At 40.7% G+C, this 22,739-nt stretch overlaps 1 protein-coding gene across 2 annotated transcripts in view; it reads left to right on the plus strand.

Moving 5' to 3' along the window:
* LOC126337066 (MFS-type transporter SLC18B1-like) overlaps positions 1-17,788 on the plus strand; it is an 89,547-nt gene extending 71,759 nt beyond the window's left edge. For both annotated transcript variants that reach the window (XM_050001396.1, XM_050001395.1), the window contains exons 7-12: positions 3,996-4,113; positions 4,925-5,040; positions 5,156-5,346; positions 13,753-13,848; positions 13,928-14,096; positions 16,903-17,788. In XM_050001396.1, coding sequence (XP_049857353.1) covers positions 3,996-4,113; positions 4,925-5,040; positions 5,156-5,346; positions 13,753-13,848; positions 13,928-14,096; positions 16,903-17,217 — 1,005 coding nt within the window. In that variant the 3' untranslated portion in view covers positions 17,218-17,788. The remainder of the gene's footprint in view (positions 1-3,995; positions 4,114-4,924; positions 5,041-5,155; positions 5,347-13,752; positions 13,849-13,927; positions 14,097-16,902) is intronic.
* The last annotated feature ends 4,951 nt before the right edge of the window (positions 17,789-22,739 follow it).

The following is a 22,739-nucleotide window of genomic DNA, read 5'->3' on the forward strand; positions in this document are numbered from 1 at the left end:
AAGCCTTTAGTCCGACATTTGAGGGAGAGGCCATTTTCAGTGCTAGTACTGAGGCATGTTTCCCATTGTACGACTGACAAACTATACTGTGAATTGCACACCCTCTCCTTGAGGGAGCCCCTGTGTTTTGTTGCCCATGTATGTTAATTTTAACTCTCCATGCTTACTAGACTGCCCAGTTTATAAGAAAAGGAAGATGCAGGAGTAGAAGTCCCTTCATAGTTCATACTGCACTGAGGATCATCTCAAATAAACTTCAACTGGTGTCGATGACCTCTAATTTTCCTTTATCATGTTCTTCCCCCTCCAGCCTACTCCCCCTTCCCCTGTAGTTCCCAAGCTCTCCCCTCCGGGTGCTGCTCCCCCTACCCAGTTAGAGAAGTCCTACCCTTCTGTGATGCCTAATGATGGAGCTTCCTCCTGGAACCCCTGTCCATGGCATCAGCCAGCTGGACACCTGCTATCACTACTTCACCAGTGTGCCTTCAGCTCACCCACTCTTTCCTCCCTGGCCCTGTATGCTCCTCCTAGCTAACCTGGTTGCCAAAAATTCCTCTCAAATGACCTCATTGGTGGAGACATCAGTGTAGATGCCAGATCAACACAGGATGGTATGAAACAGTACTCTCCCCCTCTTACCAACAGTATGCCACCACTCCCAGCCACTCTGGATCTTGCAGAAGCCAGCACTGCCCTCTGTTAACTATGGAGGAGGAGGGACTGGGACAACCCCAGAGATGCTTCCTCCCCCTTGCAATCTGAGTCTGACATGTTATTTATGGATGTCACCCCATCATTGTTGATGGGTTCAAAAATGGTTCAAATGGCTCCAAGCACTATGTGACTTAACTTCTGAGGTCATCAGTTACCTAGAACTTAGAACTAATTAAACCTAACTAACCTAAGGACATCACACACATCTATGCCTGAGGCAGGATTCGAACCTGCGACCGTAGCAGTCTCTCAGCTCCAGACTGCAGTGCGTAGAACCGCACGGCCACTCCGGCCGGCATGTTGATGGGTGGTGACCTGCAGTGTAATAGGGTCCAGCCTCTTCACCACCCATTTGGATCCCTGTTCTGTGCTTATTCAATGGACCTGAAATGGATATGACCACCACCTCCTGGAGTTTAAATATCTTATTTCCTTTTACTCAGCAGCTTGACATTTTCCAGGAATATCATTTCACTGATCACTTGCTGACCCTTTCTGGGGTCCATGATTCCTGTCAGAACAAGGTCAACCCTTTGAAGCCTTCAGGTGGTGGTTGCATGTTGATCCATACCTACATTTTTAGTACATGGATCCCCCTTCATGCCACACAGAGAGAAGTTGCTTTTGGTCCACTTAAACTCTGCAGTCATGGTTTGCAATCTCTCTCCCACTCCTTACAGGCCACATACACCTGTTGCTCTGCCTTCCTTCATTCCTTCAACAACTCTCACTTTCCTTCCTCCTACACAGGGATTTTAATGCCCCTCACCCTTTACAGGGCAGTGCTTTTAGGTCTGGTTGGGGACTCCTCACTGAAAAGTTTCTTGTGAACCACAACCTTTGCCTTCTTGATGATGATACTCCTACTCATTTTAGTACTGCATAAAGCACTTTCTCTGCCACTGATCTGCCCACTCCCCCACTTCCTTCCTTCCTTCCTTCCCCCACTTCCTTCCTTCCTTCCCCCACTTCCTTCCTTCCTTCCCCCACTTCCTTCCCCCACTTCCTTCCTTCCTTCCTTCCTTCCCCCACTTCCTTCCTTCCTTCCTTCCTTCCCCCACTTCCTTCCTTCCCCCACTTCCTTCCTTCCTTCCTTCCTTCCCCCACTTCCTTCCTTCCTTCCTTCCTTCCTTCCCCCACTTCCTTCCTTCCTTCCCCCACTTCCTTCCTTCCTTCCTTCCCCCACTTCCTTCCCCCACTTCCTTCCTTCCTTCCTTCCTTCCCCCACTTCCTTCCCCCACTTCCTTCCTTCCTTCCTTCCTTCCTTCCTTCCTTCCTTCCTTCCCCCACTTCCTTCCTTCCTTCCTTCCTTCCCCCACTTCCTTCCTTCCTTCCTTCCTTCCCCCACTTCCTTCCTTCCTTCCTTCCTTCCTTCCCCCACTTCCTTCCTTCCTTCCTTCCTTCCCCCACTTCCTTCCTTCCTTCCTTCCTTCCCCCACTTCCTTCCTTCCTTCCTTCCTTCCCCCACTTCCTTCCTTCCTTCCTTCCTTCCTTCCCCCACTTCCTTCCTTCCTTCCTTCCTTCCCCCACTTCCTTCCTTCCTTCCTTCCTTCCCCCACTTCCTTCCTTCCTTCCTTCCTTCCCCCACTTCCTTCCTTCCTTCCTTCCTTCCCCCACTTCCTTCCTTCCTTCCTTCCTTCCCCCACTTCCTTCCTTCCTTCCTTCCCCCACTTCCTTCCTTCCTTCCTTCCCCCACTTCCTTCCTTCCCCCACTTACTTCCTTACCTTCCCTTACCTAACAGAGCAAGTGGGTGTGTTGGGGATGCTTTGCTCCTCTCTAGGGTCTTCTGTCCCTTTGTCATGGGTGTGAGGTACACTCTGCACCATCTAAGGTTATCAGCAGCAGGCTTCCATTCTGATCCTTGCCCTTCCAGGTGGACTTTTTACAGATCCACCAGTTCTTGCAGAACACATTGTGACCTGTTTTGCAATGGCAGTGTCATCAGCCCCCTATCCAGCAACCTTTCTCCTCAGGAAGCATCATGCTGAAGCTTCCCACTTAAGATTTACCCCCTTGTCATACAGATTCCTACCATGATCCTTTTACTGAATGGGAACTACTTCTGGCCCTATTCATCTTGCCATGATTCAGGCCCTGACCCTGAGACCATCCACAACCAACTGCTTCAACACTCAATCCTCCACATTATCATCTCCTTCAGGTGTTCAACCATATTTGCCTATAAGGTGTTTTCCTCTCTCAGTAGAGAGACAGTATTGTGGTTCATGCTTAAGCCTGGTGAGTATCCCTCATACATTGATAGCTACTGGCTGGACAGTCTGACTATTGCACCCTTGCAAGTCAGTAGACTGGATGATGGCTTGTTGGCTGTTGGGCTCTCAAATCTCAGGAACTACTCCCCATTCTCTGTGACCCCTCTGGCAGTAGATCCCCCGTTTCCACAATCATTGACAGAATCTTAAGAGACTATGAAGGAGACTCCCACCATGTGGCATTCTGCCCTCTGCCTCTCTGGCTGGGAATCTATCATCCTCTGCTGTCTGCATATTGGTCCTAATAAGCTGACCCATGGTTTCTTACTCGACAAAGAGCCCCCACCTCCACCCCTTTCTTTGTATTTTCTTCCCCCAGTGTTGTCACCATTGTGTTGTAATCATAGTGTGGTGTGAGGAGTGGTGGTGGTGGTGCCCCAATGTGCGTACCATTTCTGGAGCATCTGTGCCCCCAACCCCATCTCTTCCTGCTGCCACAACATTACTTTTACCTCTTTCTTTGTCTGTTTTTCTTCCCCTTGACTGGATTGCACTGGACTGTGCAGTTTGTGTTGTTCTTCCCTTTGTTTTTGTCACCTTAGATCATGGGACCAATGACATCACTGTATTGTGCCCTCTCCTTACCTACCTACCTTCTAGAACGCATTCCTTATGTTCATATTTGACCTTCATACTGCATCAGGAAATGATCAATGAAACATAAGTTACATGAATAAAATACTTTCTTGATCACCAGGGTGCAATCAAAGAATGTACCCAAAATACAGTGTCAGGTGTGTTCTTGTGTGGCACCCTGGCAACCAAGAGCAAATTTAGTTTCTAAATTGCTGTTATACACATTCAGTTTGTATCCAGGTTACCTCGAAATGGTGTTTATGAATAAGTTCTCATTTTCAAAGTGAATGAATTTATTGAATGGCTAAGCAGCTGCTGGTAAGTGTATACTAAAGCCATGTTAAATGATAGACCATGAATGTACTAGCAGAAAATATCAAAAGTTCATGAACACTAAATAGTGGATACTAAAATTATTTTATATATTTCAGCTTGGAGGTTATACAACTCCATTTGCTGTGTTGGGATCTGCTCTATTCATGTCAGCAGTGATGACAGCATTTGTACTACCAGGACACTCAGATTCTCCTGTTGACGACAAACATGAAGGTAAAACCAGTTACAAACACCCTGTGCAAAAAGAAAATTTATGAAAGAAAATTCTAAAATTACATGTAATTCAGGAGATGAAATGCAAACAACTGCCTATAAACAGAAGCAGAAAAAAACTACGGTAGCTTTTGGAATAGTTACTACTTTCTTCTGGGAGGGAAGGAGGGTAGAATGAGGAAGTTATAAAAGACAAATCACTGAAACAGTCCACCTTATGAGAGGACAAAGGGGTGCAAAGATTAATGGAAATTAGAGAGCAAGAGTTCAGTGAAAATAATTAGGCAAGCACTGTACAGCTTCAATTCAGAAATGATAGGTCAGAGGATACCTTTCGTGAAGAAAGAGTTGTGTTTCTGATGATTGTTTATACTTTATTGCTACATTTGACAGCCATGGGCAGGAAAATATCAATTTATTTACTTCCCAGTTATTTATTTAATAAATTTTTTGTGTTTGACTGTCTGTGTGTAAAAGGCAAAAACATTGTCATTAGAAAAGTTGTCAGTTGTAATCCTGCTCGAGAAAAGATAGTTTAGCCTTATATTTTATGGAGCATATTTATTTAAGAAAGACAGTTGATTAGAAATAGTGATGCACTTTAGTACTCCATTGGAACTACATACACTAAAAGTAGATTCCAGTGACAGTTGTTGAATATTACTGAAAATAAAATGAATTCTACTCTTAAATTACACATTGTTTTGACACACACACACACACACACACACACACACACACACACACACACACACACACACACACCTGTTGGTATTACCTGTAAGACTACTGAAACTTCCGTATCTTACAGGTGGCCTGTTCCAAGTCTTGAAGATACCAGGAGTTATGCTCGCAGCTTCAAGCATTGTTGTCACATCAATGAGCATTGGCTTCTTACAAGCTACATTGGAACCACATCTCAGAAATGTATGATTTTAATGCAACTACTCATTTAATTAGATAAGGACTGAGCTTTTAAATGTGCATTCTAAAATCTGATAGTACTAACAAAAATTTGTTAAAACATTTTTCATTTTTGCAGTTCAACCTCTCCCCTGTGATTCTGGGGCTCATGTTTGTCATCAATGGTGGTACTTATGCACTAACTGCTCCTTGCTGGGGTTGGATGTGTGATCGTTTCCTGATGCCTAAGATTGCCACCATCATTGGATGCCTTATGATAATGGTTGGCTTCAGCATGATTGGCCCTGCTCCTTTCATTCCATGTGACACGTAAGTAAAAAAAGTGTAACATTACCACTGTAGTCATACACTGAATTTTAAACAGTAACACTTAAATGATACATATGTTACTGTTTGCTCAACTTCATTTATTTTCTTAGTTCAGAAAAAAATTTCACAAATAAGTTTGGGAAATACATGGTACATAGCCTACAATACTTCACTTTCTCCACTTAAACGTCGAATGAAGTTATTGTTAAACAAATAATTATTACCACTAAACAGAAATGCCATGTTACAGACTGTAGATGATTGCATAACTTTGACAGAGTGTAAAAAACCATGTATACAAAGTTATAATATTTAGAGGAACACTTCAAATGTGGCAAAAATATTACTAGTGCACCATTTCTCTGCTAAGAGTCCTTGAAAGGTTTAATGCTGAACTTCCTGCAGGCTGATGTTAGGTTGTTTTTACTCCTTCACACAAAATACACTGACATTGAAATATTATGAAATTGATTTTCAACTTTGACTTCCCATTGTTTGACACTGAAATATGATCAACACAATTTCATTTTACTGCGAGGAAAATACAGGAAATCATAGTACCACCTCCATGAAAAGTCAGTGACTATGGTTACAGCATTGTGTGGCCCCACCACAAATTAACTGTTGATATCGGAAAACATTGTAGATTTCTTCCCAACTGTTGGATTGGTAGGGGCAGTACTCTTGTGAATTAATTTTTATGGTTGGAGATGAAACATTTGGTGTAAAAGACACACAAAATATGACAGATGAGTTGATTGCTGACTTTGTTAAAACTGAAACCATTATTCATGAGAAACATGGTTGTTTTGAGCGTGTTAGGTGCTCATTAGCATACAGATGTCAGTTGTGCATTGATGTAATGGACAACATATCTAAAACAATGGTCATCAGACAGCAGTTTGAATACCATTTCTGAACATCACTGGCATCAAAATGTTTATAGATCCATAGCAGCATAAGTGGACCCATGTCACATTCTGTATATCATTTTACGTTGGTGTATATCACATGCTATCCAGCAAAGAATATAATATGCAATAAATTGCCTAAGAGAACAACTGTACTGGCTAGTGAAAATAAGATGTCTGAAGCAGTTGAACAGGTTTCTACAAACTGTTAAACTGTTGACTCTGCAAAATTTTCTTAGTATTTGTTTTTCAAGATTAAATAGGCCTACTTTGAAACTGCATTGACAAAGAAACTTTACCATAGAAAACAATTATTAGAAGTGTGTGAGCAACATTATAGTGTGTGGTGGAGCGTGCTTTCTGTACCACTGTTACATTCCCCTTTTCCTGTTCATCACGTTATTTACAGGAAGAAAGATTTCTGGTAAGCCTCCATGTGGCACACAGAGGAGAAAGCAATATATTGGTTAACTCTTTGATGGAGCTCAGAGCTCTTCTGTGAGCTTATGTTTGGCACAAATGGGACCCTGAGTTGTAACAACCCTTTCTTCATTGCTGGACTGCATTTCCTTCACCATGCCCCTCCCTCCCTGTACCCACTATTTTCCCTCTCCCCCACCTTCACTTATCTTGGTGTCCTCGCTTACATGGGCCCAGCTATCCTCCCTGTTTTTGGTATCCCTATAGCTTTGTTTCTCTTGCTATTTCTCTTTCATCTTCCTTTCTGGCATTTTTTGTCCCCCTTGAGAGTTTGACCTCCCCTTCTAAATTTCCTCTCATTAGTGAGCCAGCTGGGAACACCACCTTACTTAGTAGCTTGTGTGTGGCCTTACTGCTTCTGCCATCTTTTCCTCAATGCCATTGTTCTTTAACACTATATAGCCAGCACTGTTTCCAGTCCATGTGTTGACATTTTTGCTTACCCATTTGGCTCAGCCTCCTGACAACACAAGGATCATACTGATAATACCCTAGCTGGTGCCTCCCTTGTGTACTTAGGAGTGGTTGCTTTTCATTCTGGAGCATCAAAACTCCCAGCAACAGTTGCCATACCGCTTGCTCTGGCTGGATGGTGCCCACAGGGAAATGGACAGGATAGTACAGGGTGGATGCTTTGCATATGAAATACCATTCTTCTATGGCTGCTGTTTATAACCCTGCAGCTTTCCCGTCTCTGGCTGCACCCTAGGAGGGGGGCCAGGCTAGCTGGCTTGGGGTGAAACCTTTTCCCTGCTACCTGGTCTGCACCAGGACTGATGGACTTGTTCACTGCCACCAAGCTATTACTTTTCGTCGAAACTATTGATGACATGTTTGGCAAAGTGGAGTCTGAGTAAGAATGGTAAAGTTTGCTGTTAATCAAAAAGTACCCTCCTCCCCAATCTGTGGCCCTTCATGCCTGTGGCCATCTTGGCAACATCTGTGCCCATTATGCCTCACCAGTCTTTAAATATGGTTCAAGGAATCATTTTTCAGAGGGACCTCATCCTTCAAACTGCTGAGGAACTCCATGTCAGTTTGGAATGGCGCGGCATTCATTTCATTGGGCTTGTTCAGAAAGGCTGTAAGGATGATCACATTAATACTTATGACCTTTTTCTGACATTTGAGGGGGATACCCTATGACAGAAAGGTTTATTGTTGTGATTTGAAGCCTTACATCCCAGCACCCATGAGGTGTTCTCAGTGTTTACCTTTTGTGCAGATCTTCCCACTGTATGGTGGACCCTCTATGCAATGAATGTAGACATCCACTCCATGAGGGGAGCCCCTGTGTTCCACTGTCAACATGTGTTAATTATCATGACCATCCCTCCACACTCACTGGATTGCCTGTTTTATAAGAAGGGGAAAAAAGTACTGGAGTAGAAGTTTCTTCATTGTTAATCCTGCACTGAGGCTCATTGTCAATATGATTGTCTTCGTCCAGTGTCTGACACACACACACACACACACACACACACACACACACACACACACACACACACACACACACACACACACACACCTTTCGTTGATGGATGTTGCCCCATACTTGTTGGTTTTACCCCTTGTCAGGTGAAATCCTACAATGAAACTTCCACTGAATGGGGATATATTCTGGCCATCTCCTTTTCTCATGGTTCGGACTGTGGCCCAATTCCATTCATAACCAATTGCTTAAATACCTTAACCCTTCACAATGACAATATCACCTCCAGAAATTTAACCATATTTGTCCCAATGGAGGGACAACATAGTGATTCATCCTTTAGCCTGGCAATGATCTATCATTCCTTGATAGCTACTGGCCAGTCAGCCTGACCAGTGTCCCTTTTCTCAGTGCTGCCATCTTATTACTGTTTTCTTAGGTTTTCATAGGGCCTATGATAGGACTTGGTGCCATCACATCTCATTTTCAAGTGGGTTCATTGGGCCTCTACTGATTTTTATTGAGCCGTTCCTGTAACACCTGTCATCCTGAGTTTGAGTTGGCACTATACTCAGCTCTCTGCAGACGCAAGAGAATGGCATTCCACAGGGCTCCATATTAAATGTCCATATTCTCATCACTATTAATGGACTTGCGGCTTCTGTCAGATGGGTGGTTACTCCTGCTCTATACAGGGGGAGAAAAATTGTCACAAAATTCTAACCTTGGATAGCTGATGTCAGTAGGAACCAAAATTACTAATTTTGTGTAGGTCGACAATGCACCATTTTTAAACTACAGAAACTTGGTGACACATGCTCAGGTTGGCCTTGGGATTGCCCCATTGCCAGATGCTCTGGGCAATGGCAATTGAAGTGTGTGGGCCAAGTTTCTGTTGTTTAAAAATGGTGCTTTGTCAACCTACACATCAGTAATTTTGGTTCCTATTGGTATCACCTATCCAGGGTTAAAATTTTGTGGCACAATTTTTCTCCTCCCTGGAAGTGGATGATTTGTCCACGTGGGTCAATGAACTTAGTGTAATCATAGGGACTCACATGTGGCATTCTTCCCTCCACCTCTCCTGATGGGAATCTATCATCCTCTGTCTGTCTTTGTACTGCCCACACTATGTTGACCCATGGTTTTTTGCTCTGTAATGAGCTGCCCCCACTTTGTAGTACTCATCCATATTACACTCCCGGAAATTGAAATAAGAACACCGTGAATTCATTGTCCCAGGAAGGGGAAACTTTATTGACACATTTCTGGGGTCAGATACATCACATGATCACACTAACAGAACCACAGGCTCATAGACACAGGCAACAGAGCATGCACAATGTCGGCACTAGTACAGTGTATATCTACCTTTCGCAGCAATGCAGGCTGCTATTCTCCCATGGAGACGATTGTAGAGATGCTGGATGTAGTCATGTGGAACGGCTTGCCATGCCATTTCCACCTGGCGCCTCAGTTGGACCAGCGTTCGTGCTGGACGTGCAGACCACGTGAGACGATGCTTCATCCAGTCCCAAACATGCTCAATGGGGGACAGATCCGAAGATCTTGCTGGCCAGGGTAGTTGACTTACACCTTCTAGAGCACGTTGGGTGGCACGGGATACATGCGGACGTGCATTGTCCTGTTGGAACAGCAAGTTTCCTTGCCGGTCTAGGAATGGTAGAACGATGGGTTCGATGACGGTTTGGATGTACCGTGCACTATTCAGTGTCCCCTCGACGATCACCAGAGGTGTACGGCCAGTGTAGGAGATCGCTCCCCACACCTTGATGCCGGGTGTTGGCCCTGTGTGCCTCGGTCGTATGCAGTCCTGATTGTGGCACTCACCTGCACGGCGCCAAACACGCATTCGACCATCATTGGCACCAAGGCAGAAGCGACTCTCATTGCTGAAGACGACACGTCTCCATTCGTCCCTCCATTCACGCCTGTCGCGACACCACTGGAGGCGGGCTGCACGATGTTGGGGCGTGAGCGGAAGACGGCCTAACGGTGTGCGGGACCATAGCCCAGCTTCATGAAGATGGTTGCGAATGGTCCTCGCCGATACCCCAGGAGCAAGTGTCCCTAATTTGCTGGGAAGTGGCAGTGCGGTCCCCTACGGCACTGCATAGGATCCTACGGTCTTGGCGTGCATCCGTGCGTCGCTGCGGTCCGGTCCCAGGTCGACGGGCAAGTGCACCTTCCGCCGACCACTGGCGACAACATCGATGTACTGTGGAGACCTCACGCCCCACGTGTTGAGCCATTCGGCGGTACGTCCACCCGGCCTCCCACATGCCCACTATACGCCCTCGCTCAAAGTCCGTCAACTGCACATACGGTTCACGTCCACGCTGTCGCGGCATGCCACCAGTGTTGAAGACTGCGATGGAGCTCCGTATGCCACGGCAAACTGGCTGACACTGACGGCGGCGGTGCACAAACGCTGCGCAACTAGCGCCATTCGACGGCCAACACTGAGGTTCCTGCTGAGTCCGCTGTGCCGTGCGTGTGATCATTGCTTGTACAGCCCTCTCGCAGTGTCCGGAGCAAGTATGGTGGGTCTGACACACTGGTGTCAATGTGTTCTTTTTTCCATTTCCAGGAGTGTATTTATTACCCTCACCTTTTAGCCCTTCACACAAAATAAGCCACCCACCATTCTTGTCCCAGGGGTTGGCAGACATCCCTCACATGGTTAAATCTATCCTTGATTTTTCTTTGTGAAAATGGTTTGTCCTCCCAGATTAAAGTACCTGACTTTCCTTCTGAAAATGGAGTTTCTCTGCTTTGGCTTAAGAAGCCTTCAAGCATTCCTCTATGCCAGCCAGATTTCCCCCTCCCCCTTTCTTCTATGTTCTGTCTGGTCATTTTGTTGTTTCCTTTTCCCCTTTACTTGTCTTCTTCCTCTGGTGTTTTCCCCATTGTCGCATTTATGGTATGGTGTGGCGATTGGGATGGGTCAGTGGCAGTGCTGGCAAATCACTGTGCTTGAGCACCTGGGGTACCCCTGTTCTCGTCATCTTCCCCTCCTCCTGTTTCTTATCCTTTACCCATTTTTCTCTTCCCTTTGATTGGACTGTACTACTTTTGTTTCTTCTAACTTTGGTTCTGCCCTCTACTCTCTACCCCTCCCCAAATCAGCCAACCAACCAACCAAGCTGTGTGTTTTTTTCAAGAAAAAGATTTAAAAGTTGATATTGACCAGGTTTGTAAGAGGGTCAGAACTGAAACTTTTTATGGCTACCTACAAGTCACCCATTCCTGATGAGTTCCTAGGTATTCTGAAATCTTTTTGTAGTTCTTACGAAGCAGAAATACCTTTCTGCCTTTCTTATATTCCTATTTGCAGTCATTCAGTAATGCTTGTGATCACTGGTGCCCAGTTGTAAACTGGCTTAGCCAAAATGTTTTGGGCTGTTGGTCAGAAGATCCAATACGTTCCCAGAATTAATTTATCACTCTCGTGTGTGTGTGTGTGTGTGTGTGTGTGTGTGTGTGTGTGTGTGTGAAGATATAAAACTTCATGGCAGATCAAAACAGTGTACCATACTGGAATGCAAACCCAGGAACTTTGAAGGTAGGAAACTGTGAGAATGGGCAGGAAGTCATGTTTCGGTAGCTTAGTCAGTGAAGTACTTGCCCACAAAAGGCAAGGTTCTTGGCCAAAGTCCCAGTCTGGCACACAGTTTCTATCTGCCAGGAAGGTTCACTCAATATGTTGCCTTAATGAGTCAGTACTTTGATAAAAGCTCAGGGTAACATATGGATAAATTGTTCAGAACAATTTTATGATTCCAAGTCCATACAATTTGCCTAAATCACTTGAATCTGTCTTGAATTGGCAAGTTGAAATATCTACCTGATACTATAATATGATCAGGAACTTTATGTAAAATGCTGTTTCCCCTTCAACATTTCACTGCTGCTACTGCTGCAGCAGATGTCGATAAAAGTATGCGATGAACATATTTTATCCACCTTTGTCAATCTTCACTTGTATTATTTCACATCCAGAATCTGTACTAATATCACCAGATACTATAACACTATGGCTGTAAACACACCTTCACCACTAACATTAATCCTGTCCTTCAGATAAACATTCCAGTTGGAATGGAGAATTTCATTGCTATTAACATTCGGTTTCAGTGGTGTCTTCCCCTAGTACTAAGTGGGCATTGTTAACATTGAAAAGTGAGACTAGTTCTGTGGCCTTTCCATAGACACTACTACAGTTACCTAATACTACATTACCGTTTTCTTTACTTTATCTGCCATTATCAATATTTTTGTCCACAGAAACACTACAATTACTGTAAATAATTGGCTACTGTTGGGCTCACAATTTTTTGTCAACAACTAGTTTCAATCTGCATTACAGATCATCTTCATGTCTCAGGTTAGTTTCACACAACATGGACAAACTGTACTTTGCAGCTCCAGGTATAAAGATGATCTAAAATGCAGAGAGAAACCAGCTGTTGGTATACAGAGTTGTGATCCAGACAGTGTTTATTAAAACAAAAGGGTCACAGTTCCTAAGACATAAGTTCAGTTATGAACTAGTTATTATATACCAAAATGCAAAGCAGGTCAATTTAAGTTTTCTAATTCATTTATTAACACCAACATGTTCATTCCATTTCCATTTACATCCTTTTGAATGACAAGTCTTCAGACCCATGAACTTCCTGGGCCCTATATACCATTACACATAAGCATATCTGCATTATATGCATTTTTGTAATATTAAGAAATTTAAATCCCCACAAACTGTCAGTTGTACTACTACTGTTATCACATAATTTGATTGACTTCTATCACTATAATACCAATTAATATTAGTTTCTGCAATAGTATATGGTGGTATCTTTAAGGCATCTGTGTTTACAAAAAGCAGATGATCAGCATTCATTGTTGAAATATGTGAAAGGCTTCGTCCTCCCATTTTAATTTTGATCCATGTAAGGTATCTATTAATGTGAGCCTTTGTTTTTTGTTATAAGAACAAGGTTCCAGCATTCTAAGTGGGATTATTACATTTTAGTTTCCTGTGTACAAAGATTAACAGTAACTCTTAAACATGTAAAATAACAACTTCTCTTGATCAAATATTTCTAGATGTTAGTAGTGGCCTCATTTGAGATTTACTGCATCAAAAAGTATTAATGGAAACTACTGGCAGAATTTATTAGTCTGAAAGTACTTTAAATCACTTACTCCATGTTAAGCCTCAGTCTTTGTATGCACACTGAATTAACGAAAAAAATGGATAATGTGACAAAGCTCTGAACATGATATCAAATCTTATACTATAAAAATCAGTGTTCAGTTATACATATTTTTTGCAACATGGTCTGATTGTGAAATAAATTTGTTGTTAACTAGAGCTGTGACACAATACTGACATTTCCTTTATATACTTAGATGATAGCAAGACTAGTACAAATATGGTGTAGCTGTTACCTTTTTATGGTGTACATGTATTATTTCATTCATGATGCACATAACTGCCAATTGTTCATTGCTGGGCTGACACTGTAACAGACTCTAAGCTTGTTTTAATACTTTCAGAATTCTATGGTTATCAATTCTGGGGCTTGTGTGTCATGGCCTTGGGATAGCTGCGCAACTGGTGGCATCATTCACAGATGCTCTCAGAACAGCAATGTAAGAGCACAATCAAAAGTTATGTATAATACATAATACATTTTTTCTTGTTTTTATTTGACTTACAAATTTATTTCAGAGCATATGGCTTTCCTAACAATCTGGAAACTTATGGCTTGATATCTGGATTGTGGACTTCAACATTTGCACTGGGAGCTTTTATTGGTCCATCTGCTGCCGGTATTCTATATGACAGAGTAGGATTTAAAAATGCAACAATGTTCATTGTTGGACTTAATCTTCTTGTAGTAAGTATAAAAATAATATAAATATTTTTTAATTCTAATGTAAGTTAATTTCATTTTCATATATTTCAGAAGTTCTGTATATAAAAGAGAACAGAATCAAAATATTCCACTTGGTACTAATATACAAAGCAAAAATGCTATGAAATAAGTGATATAATTACGGTGGAAAATATAGGCATATGCACATTATAAATTTACTCTGTCTACACATAGTGACATCAGAATGCCTCTCATTCAGTGGATATCCTTAGGGTGGTAATACTGTTACAGATTTTTCATCAGAGAGACAGTGAGTGGGCAGTAGAACATGCTGACTGCATAATGTTCACTTTGTAACCACAAGAAGAAAACTTTGCGATAGTACCTTTGTGTACACTAATGGCTCTTGGACTGACCGTGGTGTTGGGTGTGCCTTTTGTCATTGGTGCCGACATTTTTCGGTATTGGCTTCCGGACCATGGCTCGGTATTTACAGCAGAGCTCTTTGCCCTATATCAGGCCAAGCAGTACACCTGGCACGGGAGGGAAATGGACAGAGATTTTGCACGACATTAATTCCTAAACACCATGCAGGGTGGTATCAGCATGTGTCAGATGATTGCCTGGAGACTGGTAGCAATGACCACCAAGCCTTTACTTTTGGAATAGTCTCCCTGTATTGATAAAACTGTTTATTTTCTAAATTATTGCATTAGAATTATTCACCTAACAGTATAGGCACAGTTTCCTATACCAGCAGATGGGAGATGACTAGATGATATAATAATGAATATATGATGACATGACTGGTAGATGTAGATGAGGGTTGGGATGAGTGAAATTTAAGTTTCTGCGGCAGAGGTAATAGAGGATATGAGTCATGGACTTGCAGAGGTTAATGCTAAGAGGATTACAGGACCAGGACAGCATCATAAGGATGAGTCCCATCTGTGTAATAGAGGTCATGGGTTGTGAAGCAGCCACCAAAATTAGACACCTGCTCAGCACTGTGTTGTGCCACTGGATAACAAAGTGCTCTTGGCCATGGTTTGTTGATGGTCATTAATATATCCTTTCTTTCAGGAGTGCTAGTTCTACAAGGTTCGCAGGAGAGCTCCTGTAAAGTTTGGGAGGTGGGAGACAAGGTACTGGCAGAAGTAAAGCTGTGAGTACCGGGCGTGAGTCAAGCTTTGGTGGCTCAGATGGTAGAGTACTTGCCCGCGAAAGGCAAAGGTCCCGAGTTTGAGTCTGTCGGGCACACAGTTTTGATCTGCCAGGAAGTTTGTGTCATTGTGAACAGCTGGTTCGGTGGTCATGCCCATATAGCTCTGAAAACAGTTCATCCAAAAACTAGCTAAGGTCTCCATCTTGTTTGTTACTTTTGATGCCTCAGTACCTCAACTTTCCAGTGGGTTATCTTTATTCCTTAAGTAATGTTCACCAGGAGTTTAAATCGCCAAATTTATTTCAAACGTATGATGGTTATAATGTCTTGTCATTCCCTTTTGGTGTAAAATTAAGCTAATATTAACACTTTGATAGTGATGTCAACAGGACAACAAAGAAACCAGTGAAAACCAATTCTTTCATTTTTAAATTTATCAATCAGGCTTCATCATCATAATCTTTCTTTGTCATCATAGCTCTATAGCTTTTCTATTCATGGAAACAAGAGAAAATAAGTCGGTAACAAAGTTTTTTTGCCATCAGTCTTCTGACTGGTGTAATGTGGCCCATCATGAATTCCACTCCTGGATCATCCTTCCCCTTCATCTGCTTCATGATCACAAATTGTGATAAGATTCTTGCTATCCTTATTTCCACTACATCTCATTACTTTTGTCTTGTTTTGATTTACTCACAACCCATGTTCTGTACAGATTAAACTACTCATCCCATTCAACAGATCCTGTAATTCTTCTTCACTTCAACTGAGAAAAGCCATGTCATAACCGAATCTTAACATAATCTTTCACCTTGAATTTTAATCCCATTCTCGAACCTTTCTTACTGCAACAAAACTTGGATACTTCTTAAAACTAAACTATAGAAAGTGTTTCCTGGGTCACAGCTTACTCACCAAGTAATAAAACATCTTGCATTCCTTGTTGGGAAATATTATCATTACTTCTGAATATTTTGTATGGTAATACAAATACCACATACACAATTACAATGTATGGACAATATGGTCATGACACTGCTGAAGGCATGTATGCTAATTAATATGGAAAAGTCTCTTCACATTGCTTGTGTTCACAAAACTTGGAGCTGAATTTAATGTGAATACTACCATTTTGTACTTCAGTTTCTACTTATGCATAAAACACTTAATCAATTAAGATTACTGATGCAGTCATTCCTCATGGTGAAGCTTTTTATTTTAATGGCTAAAAATTTCTGTACTGCATTCCACTTATTACTCAGCACTAAGACACTGAAAAACTTTTCTGATTAGTTTTTACTGTCTGCTCTAAGATTATAAAATTCTGCTTGTCACTTGCTGGCAGTATTTCTCTATTGAACATCATGACAAAGTATTTTGCTTTTGTTGCTATGAAGCTACTGCTGAAATCTACAGGGGTAAAATAAAACGGGCATGGAAAATTTTTCACGCAATTTAGGACAGGCAATCCATCTTAAGATGCATGAACTATATTGTCCACACTATTTATGAAATTTATATAAATCTGTATTACGACTAACTTTAAATGTTTCATGTATCTACTTTTTTCTGAAGAATTGTGTGAAAATTGTGAAAGAAAAGTTTAGTATGAACGTGTTTCATTTGTTCACTGATTTACCTTTACCTTTACTTTTTCATCAGGGTATTGTCGTACTGATCTTTATTTGCTTCACACGAAGAAGATCACCCTACAAGGAAATAACACCAACAGATGATCTGAAGATGTACTCCAGTGCAGAGACAGGGTCAAACATCATCAGTAATGGAACTGTTGTCAGAAACAAAGCAGTTGCTATTGAACGACCACCAGGAATGAATGGCATTATTGCCTGTAACAGTTACAAAAATAGGCATGGAACCTGGCATATGAAAGACAGTGGTGCTGTTCTGATAGGCCCTTACAGTTCAAGTTTTGGTGGGTCAGAATCAAGAAATCTTATAGGGGGCAGACATTGAACATTTCTGCTGAAAAATTAAATTCTGAAGAAAAATGTGTTGCCTACAGTGTTAAATTTTACACCTGTAAAAGAACACCTATCAGTATTCTCAAAACACCCTTAATGTCTTGTTATAACTGTAAAGAAGAGTGTTCACAGTAATATGATGGTAGCAACATTAGGTCAAGCTCTACCCATAAACAGTTACCTCTATGCCTTCTCATTGTAGACAGACTGACTGACAATTCAGGAGGCCATTTTGTGTCTTAACATTTTATTTATTAAACTTTCTTAAACATGACCACAAGTTAAATAAAACTAGTTCATACATGTTCCTCACTTTTAGAATAATTTTTGTGTGTGTCTCACTCTTATTTAGCAATCTGTAACTGCACAAATGGGAATGTATTTTGTATATATTGATTACATTAGTGTGGATGGAGCAAATAATTGTACATACTGACTAAGAATGAGTGTGATAACTTCTGATCTGCATTTTTGAAAAATAATACTGTAGTCCATCACTAAATAAGAATGGGACACACACCAAAGTGAAAATGTAAAGAATAAAAACAATGTGTGACTGGAAAGGCATTTTGCTTTTTTAAAATCCTTTTAACCCTCTTACTTGTACATAAACTTAAGTACATATAATTAATGAAAGAGTAATTGAAGTAAATCACTAAATGGAACACATACCTATACAACTGAACATCATGAACTGTAAGAAATGGATGATTTTTATTAAGGAGTACAATGGAAGACTATAAAAAGTCACATGGGGCTGTGGAGGTAGAATTAAGAAACAAAACAGAAAGGCTGTAGTAACTAATTTTTAAGTTGCAACATGCTAATAATGACCTGCAGAACACCACAAATACGCCAAACATTGCTGATGCGAAGACTGAATAAATGGTCTGGGGGTGACTGGAGAATGACCATATTAGGAAAGAATTTCATTATTAGAAACTTCTTGCTACAAAACAGAAGACTAAAACAGACCAACAGTTTTTATATAACTGCAAATAAAAATGTCTTGATTTATGAAAGTGGTATATAGCAAATTACTTACCTATAAATACATTTTATCTTACAATTACTAGTTTAAAGTGCAACAATGTCACACATACAATGCTGGGCAGACTTAATGCCTGCAACATATGTAGAGGGGCCTATGATCTGATATGTATTCAGCATCTACTCTAGTTGAAATAGCAACAGGCAAACTTCCCGATAATGTATATGACATGCCATTCATTATCAGTTGACATGTTGTTACTCTTATTCTCGCATAAATTGAACTGAATAGCACACAGATATCATTGAAGTGCTCTGTCCATCATATGGTTAAGATGATAGACATTTTTATTGTATCTTACTTTTTCAGGGCAACCCCATGCTAGATTGCTCCCATATTTCACCTTTCCATAATAAGTAATAGATTGTTCATTTCCTAGTTTGTATTTTTATTCTAGATACATCCAGGCATAGTAGCAGTGTCTCAGTTAATACTACTTTCCACACACCTGATACATATTAGGATGCTTCATTTATTACTTGTAAGCCCATTCTCAAGCATTTAAAATTAGCGTCCTATCTGTCTAGATCTACTGTGTTACTTTCTATAGACAGTCTTAGTGAATTATAGCTAATAACCTTCCATGTAATGGACAGGTCATGACTTACTATTTATTACCACTGTGTACTATTCAATAACTATGAGTTAAGTTTCACTATTTTCATAAATTCATTAATGGAACTGTTTGTCCTGTTATTTAAGCTCAACTCTGCCACTGATGGTCCCTAAATACCACACTATATCTGCCTCAAAAGTGAACTTCACTCAAATACCATAATGCCTCATAGAACAGTATTTTTATTATTTAGCTGTATCAAAACTTTGAGAGTGCAAACATACCTTTCTTTGGAGATAATACTGTACAGAATGGATCTACTGCCAGAACAGTTATCCAGTATAACATAGATTAATTTTCAAATTATTGTGCTTTTTCTGAGACTTTGAAATTTCATGGTGGCTTTTCAACAAATTGCACCGAAGAAATTAAACCTGTAGCTATAATCGTAATTTTTATTTCTCACTGTATACCCATCACTGCAACAGCAGTAGTTTTGACTATGTAGCATAATTATGCATACAATGAACTGGGGTTAATCTGGCCAAATATTTATTTGTGGCAAGGAAACACCAGGAGAGAGAGAGAGAGAGAGAGAGAGAGAGAGAGAGAGAGAGAGAGAGAGAGATATGGAAATATATTTTTCTAGTATTGTCCCACTTATACCATCCATTAAAAATGATATTGAACAAAATGCATAATATCTGGTGCTGTTGTACCACAATAATCTCTAGAGTAGACATTCAGGAGCAAGAGGAACAAATAAAATATCAAATGTTGAAGGCAAGGAGAGGAAATATTGAACTCTACTGAGAAAGTGAGACAGCAAATGTAAAAGTATAGTATATTTCCAGTTACATGTTAATCTATGGTAAGTGCATGGAAAAGTAACGTACAATACTGCTACTTAAAGATAATGTATAGTATGTAGACAAATTACTGGAGCTCTGGTACTTGAAATCAGCCATGTTTTGCTGGACTGACAAGAATTATCAAACCTTCTCAATGCAAGAATAGTTTCTCATGTCTCATGCTGTTTACTTTAGCAACCTCATCACTCAGCCCAGTCCCAATTCCACAATATTGTTCATTGTATAAGACTGTAGCATGCTGTCCACCTGCTAATTTATCTTCCAATAATTTGTGGTTCTGGACATTATCTTGCACACCAGAGAAACTTTCAGAATTGCCATTAGATTCTAACACCACTTCATCTTTATTTTGAGGTTACTTTTGGCCCAGGCTAAAGCAATTTCACATTTTTAGAAAATCTGCAGTATTTTACAGAAGTTTTAAATATGTTATCAAAACTGAATTTAGAAAAAAATGAGTTACTTACCTTTTTACCTTTTACATAGAGAATGCAAATTTATACTCACTGTATTTTTAGTTTAACTGTCCTTAACTGCTGCTTTTTACAATCAGTTATATAAGCTGTTAATATTAAGTTAGTATCTTTCATAAGGTTCAAGAATCATAAAAGAAGGTTGTATACATGGAAGAATCCTAGAGATACTAAAAGGTATCAGATAGATTATATAATGGTAAGACACAGATTTAGGAATCAGGTTTTAAATTGTAATACATTTCCAGGGGCAGATGTGGACTCTGACCACAATCTATTGGTTATGAACTATAGATTAAAACTGAAGAAACTACAAAAAGGTGCTAATTTAAGGAGATGGGACCTGGATAAACTGAAAGAACCAAAGGTTGTAGAGAGTTTCAGTGAGAGCATAAGGGAACAATTGACAGGAATGGAGGAAAGAAATACAGAAGAAGAATGGGTAGCTTTGAGGGATGAAGTAGTGAAGGCAGCAGAGGATCAAGTAGGTAAAAAGACGAGGGCTAGTAGAAAGTCTTGGGTAACAGAAGATATATTGAATTTAATTGATATAAGGAGAAAATATAAAAATGCAGTAAATGAAGCAGGCAAAAAGGAATACAAACGTCTCAAAAATGAGATTGACAGGAAGTGCAAAATGGCTAAGCAGGGATGGCTAGAGAACAAATGTAAGGATGTAGAGGCTTATCTGACTAGGGGTAAGATAGATACTGCCTACAGGAAAATTAGAGACATTTGGAGAAAAGAGAACCACTTGTATGAATATAAAGAGCTCAGATGGAAACCCAGTTCTAAGCAAAGAAGGGAAGGCGGAAAGGTGGAAGGAGTATATAGAGGGTTTCTACAAGGGCGATGTACTTACGGACAATGTTATGGAAATGGAAGAGGATGCAGATGAAGATGAAATGGGAGATACGATATTGCGTGAAGAGGTTGACAGAGCACTGAAAGGCCTGAGTCGAAACAAGGCCCCGGGAGTAGACAACATTCCATTAAAACTACTGACAGCCTCGGGAGAGCCAGTCATGACAAAACTCTACCATCTGGTGAGCAAGATGTATGAGACGGGCGAAATACCCTTAGACTTCAAGAAGAATATAATAATTCCATTCCCAAAGAAAGCAGGTGTTGACAGGTGTGAAAATTACCGAACTATCAATTTAATAAGCCACAGCTGCAAAATACTAACGTGAATTCTATACAGACGAATGGAAAAACTGGTAGAAGCGGACCTTGGGGAAGATCAGTTTGGATTCCGCAGAAATGTTGGAACACGTGAGGCAATACTAGCCTTAAGACTTATCTTAGAAAAAAGATTAAGAAAAGGCAAACCTACGTTTCTAGCATTTGTAGACTTAGAGAAAGCTTTTGACAATGTTAACTGGAATACTCTCTTTCAAATTCTAAAGGTGGCAGGGTTAAAATACAGGGAGCGAAAGGCTATTTGCAATTTGTACAGAAACCAGATGGCAGTTATAGGAGTCGAGGGACATGAAAGGAAGCAGTGGTTGAGAAGGAAGTGAGACAGGGTTGTAGCCTATCCCCGATGTTATTCAACCCGTATATTGAGCAAGCAGTAAAGGAAACAAAAGAAAAATTCGGAGTAGGTATTAAAATTCATGGAGAAGTAAAAACTTTGAGGTTTGCCGATGACATTGTAATTCTGTCAGAGACAGCAAAGGACTTGGAAGAGCAGTTAAACGGAATGAACAGTGTCTTGAAAGGAGGATATGAGATGAACATCAACTAAAGCAAAATGAGGATAATGGAATGTAGTCGAATTAAGTCGGGTGATGCTGAGGGAATTAGATTAGCAAATGAGACTCTTAAAGTAGTAAAGGAGTTTTGCTATTTTGGGAGCAAAATAACTAATGATGGTCAAAGTAGAGAGGAATAAAATGTAGACTGGCAATGGCAAGGAAAGTGTTTCTGAAGAGAAATTTGTTAACATCGAGTATAGATTTAAGTGTCAGGAAGTCGTTTCTGAAAGTATTTGTATGGAGTGTAGCCATGTATGGAAGTGAAACATGGACGATAACTAGTTTGGACAAGAAGAGAATAGAAGCTTTTGAAATGTGGTGCTACAGAAGAATGCTGAAGATTAGATGGGTAGATCACATAACTAATGGGGAGGTATTGAATAGAATTGGGGAGAAGAGGAGTTTGTGGCACAACTTGACCAGAAGAAGGGACCGGTTGGTAGGACATGTCCTGAGGCATCAAGGGATCACAAATTTAGCATTGGAGGGCAGTGTGGAGGGTAAAAATCGTAGAGGGAGACCAAGAGATGAATACACTAAGCAGCTTCAGAAGGATGTAGGTTGCAGTAAGTACTGGGAGATGATGAAGCTTGCACAGGATAGAGTAGCATGGAGAGCTGCATCAAACCAGTCTCAGGACTGAAGACAACAACAACCTTCCATAAATATTGGTTTCCTGAATCATTTTCAGAGTCAAGGTAATGTACATATTATGTGTGTTTACACTGCAGAGTTGAGATAATGTAATCAGATAGCATAAGCATTACATCACGTAACATGGCAGATCCCATTCCTAACCTTT

This window comes from Schistocerca gregaria, chromosome 2 (genome assembly GCF_023897955.1).
Source record: "Schistocerca gregaria isolate iqSchGreg1 chromosome 2, iqSchGreg1.2, whole genome shotgun sequence".
Taxonomy (NCBI): domain Eukaryota; kingdom Metazoa; phylum Arthropoda; class Insecta; order Orthoptera; family Acrididae; genus Schistocerca; species Schistocerca gregaria.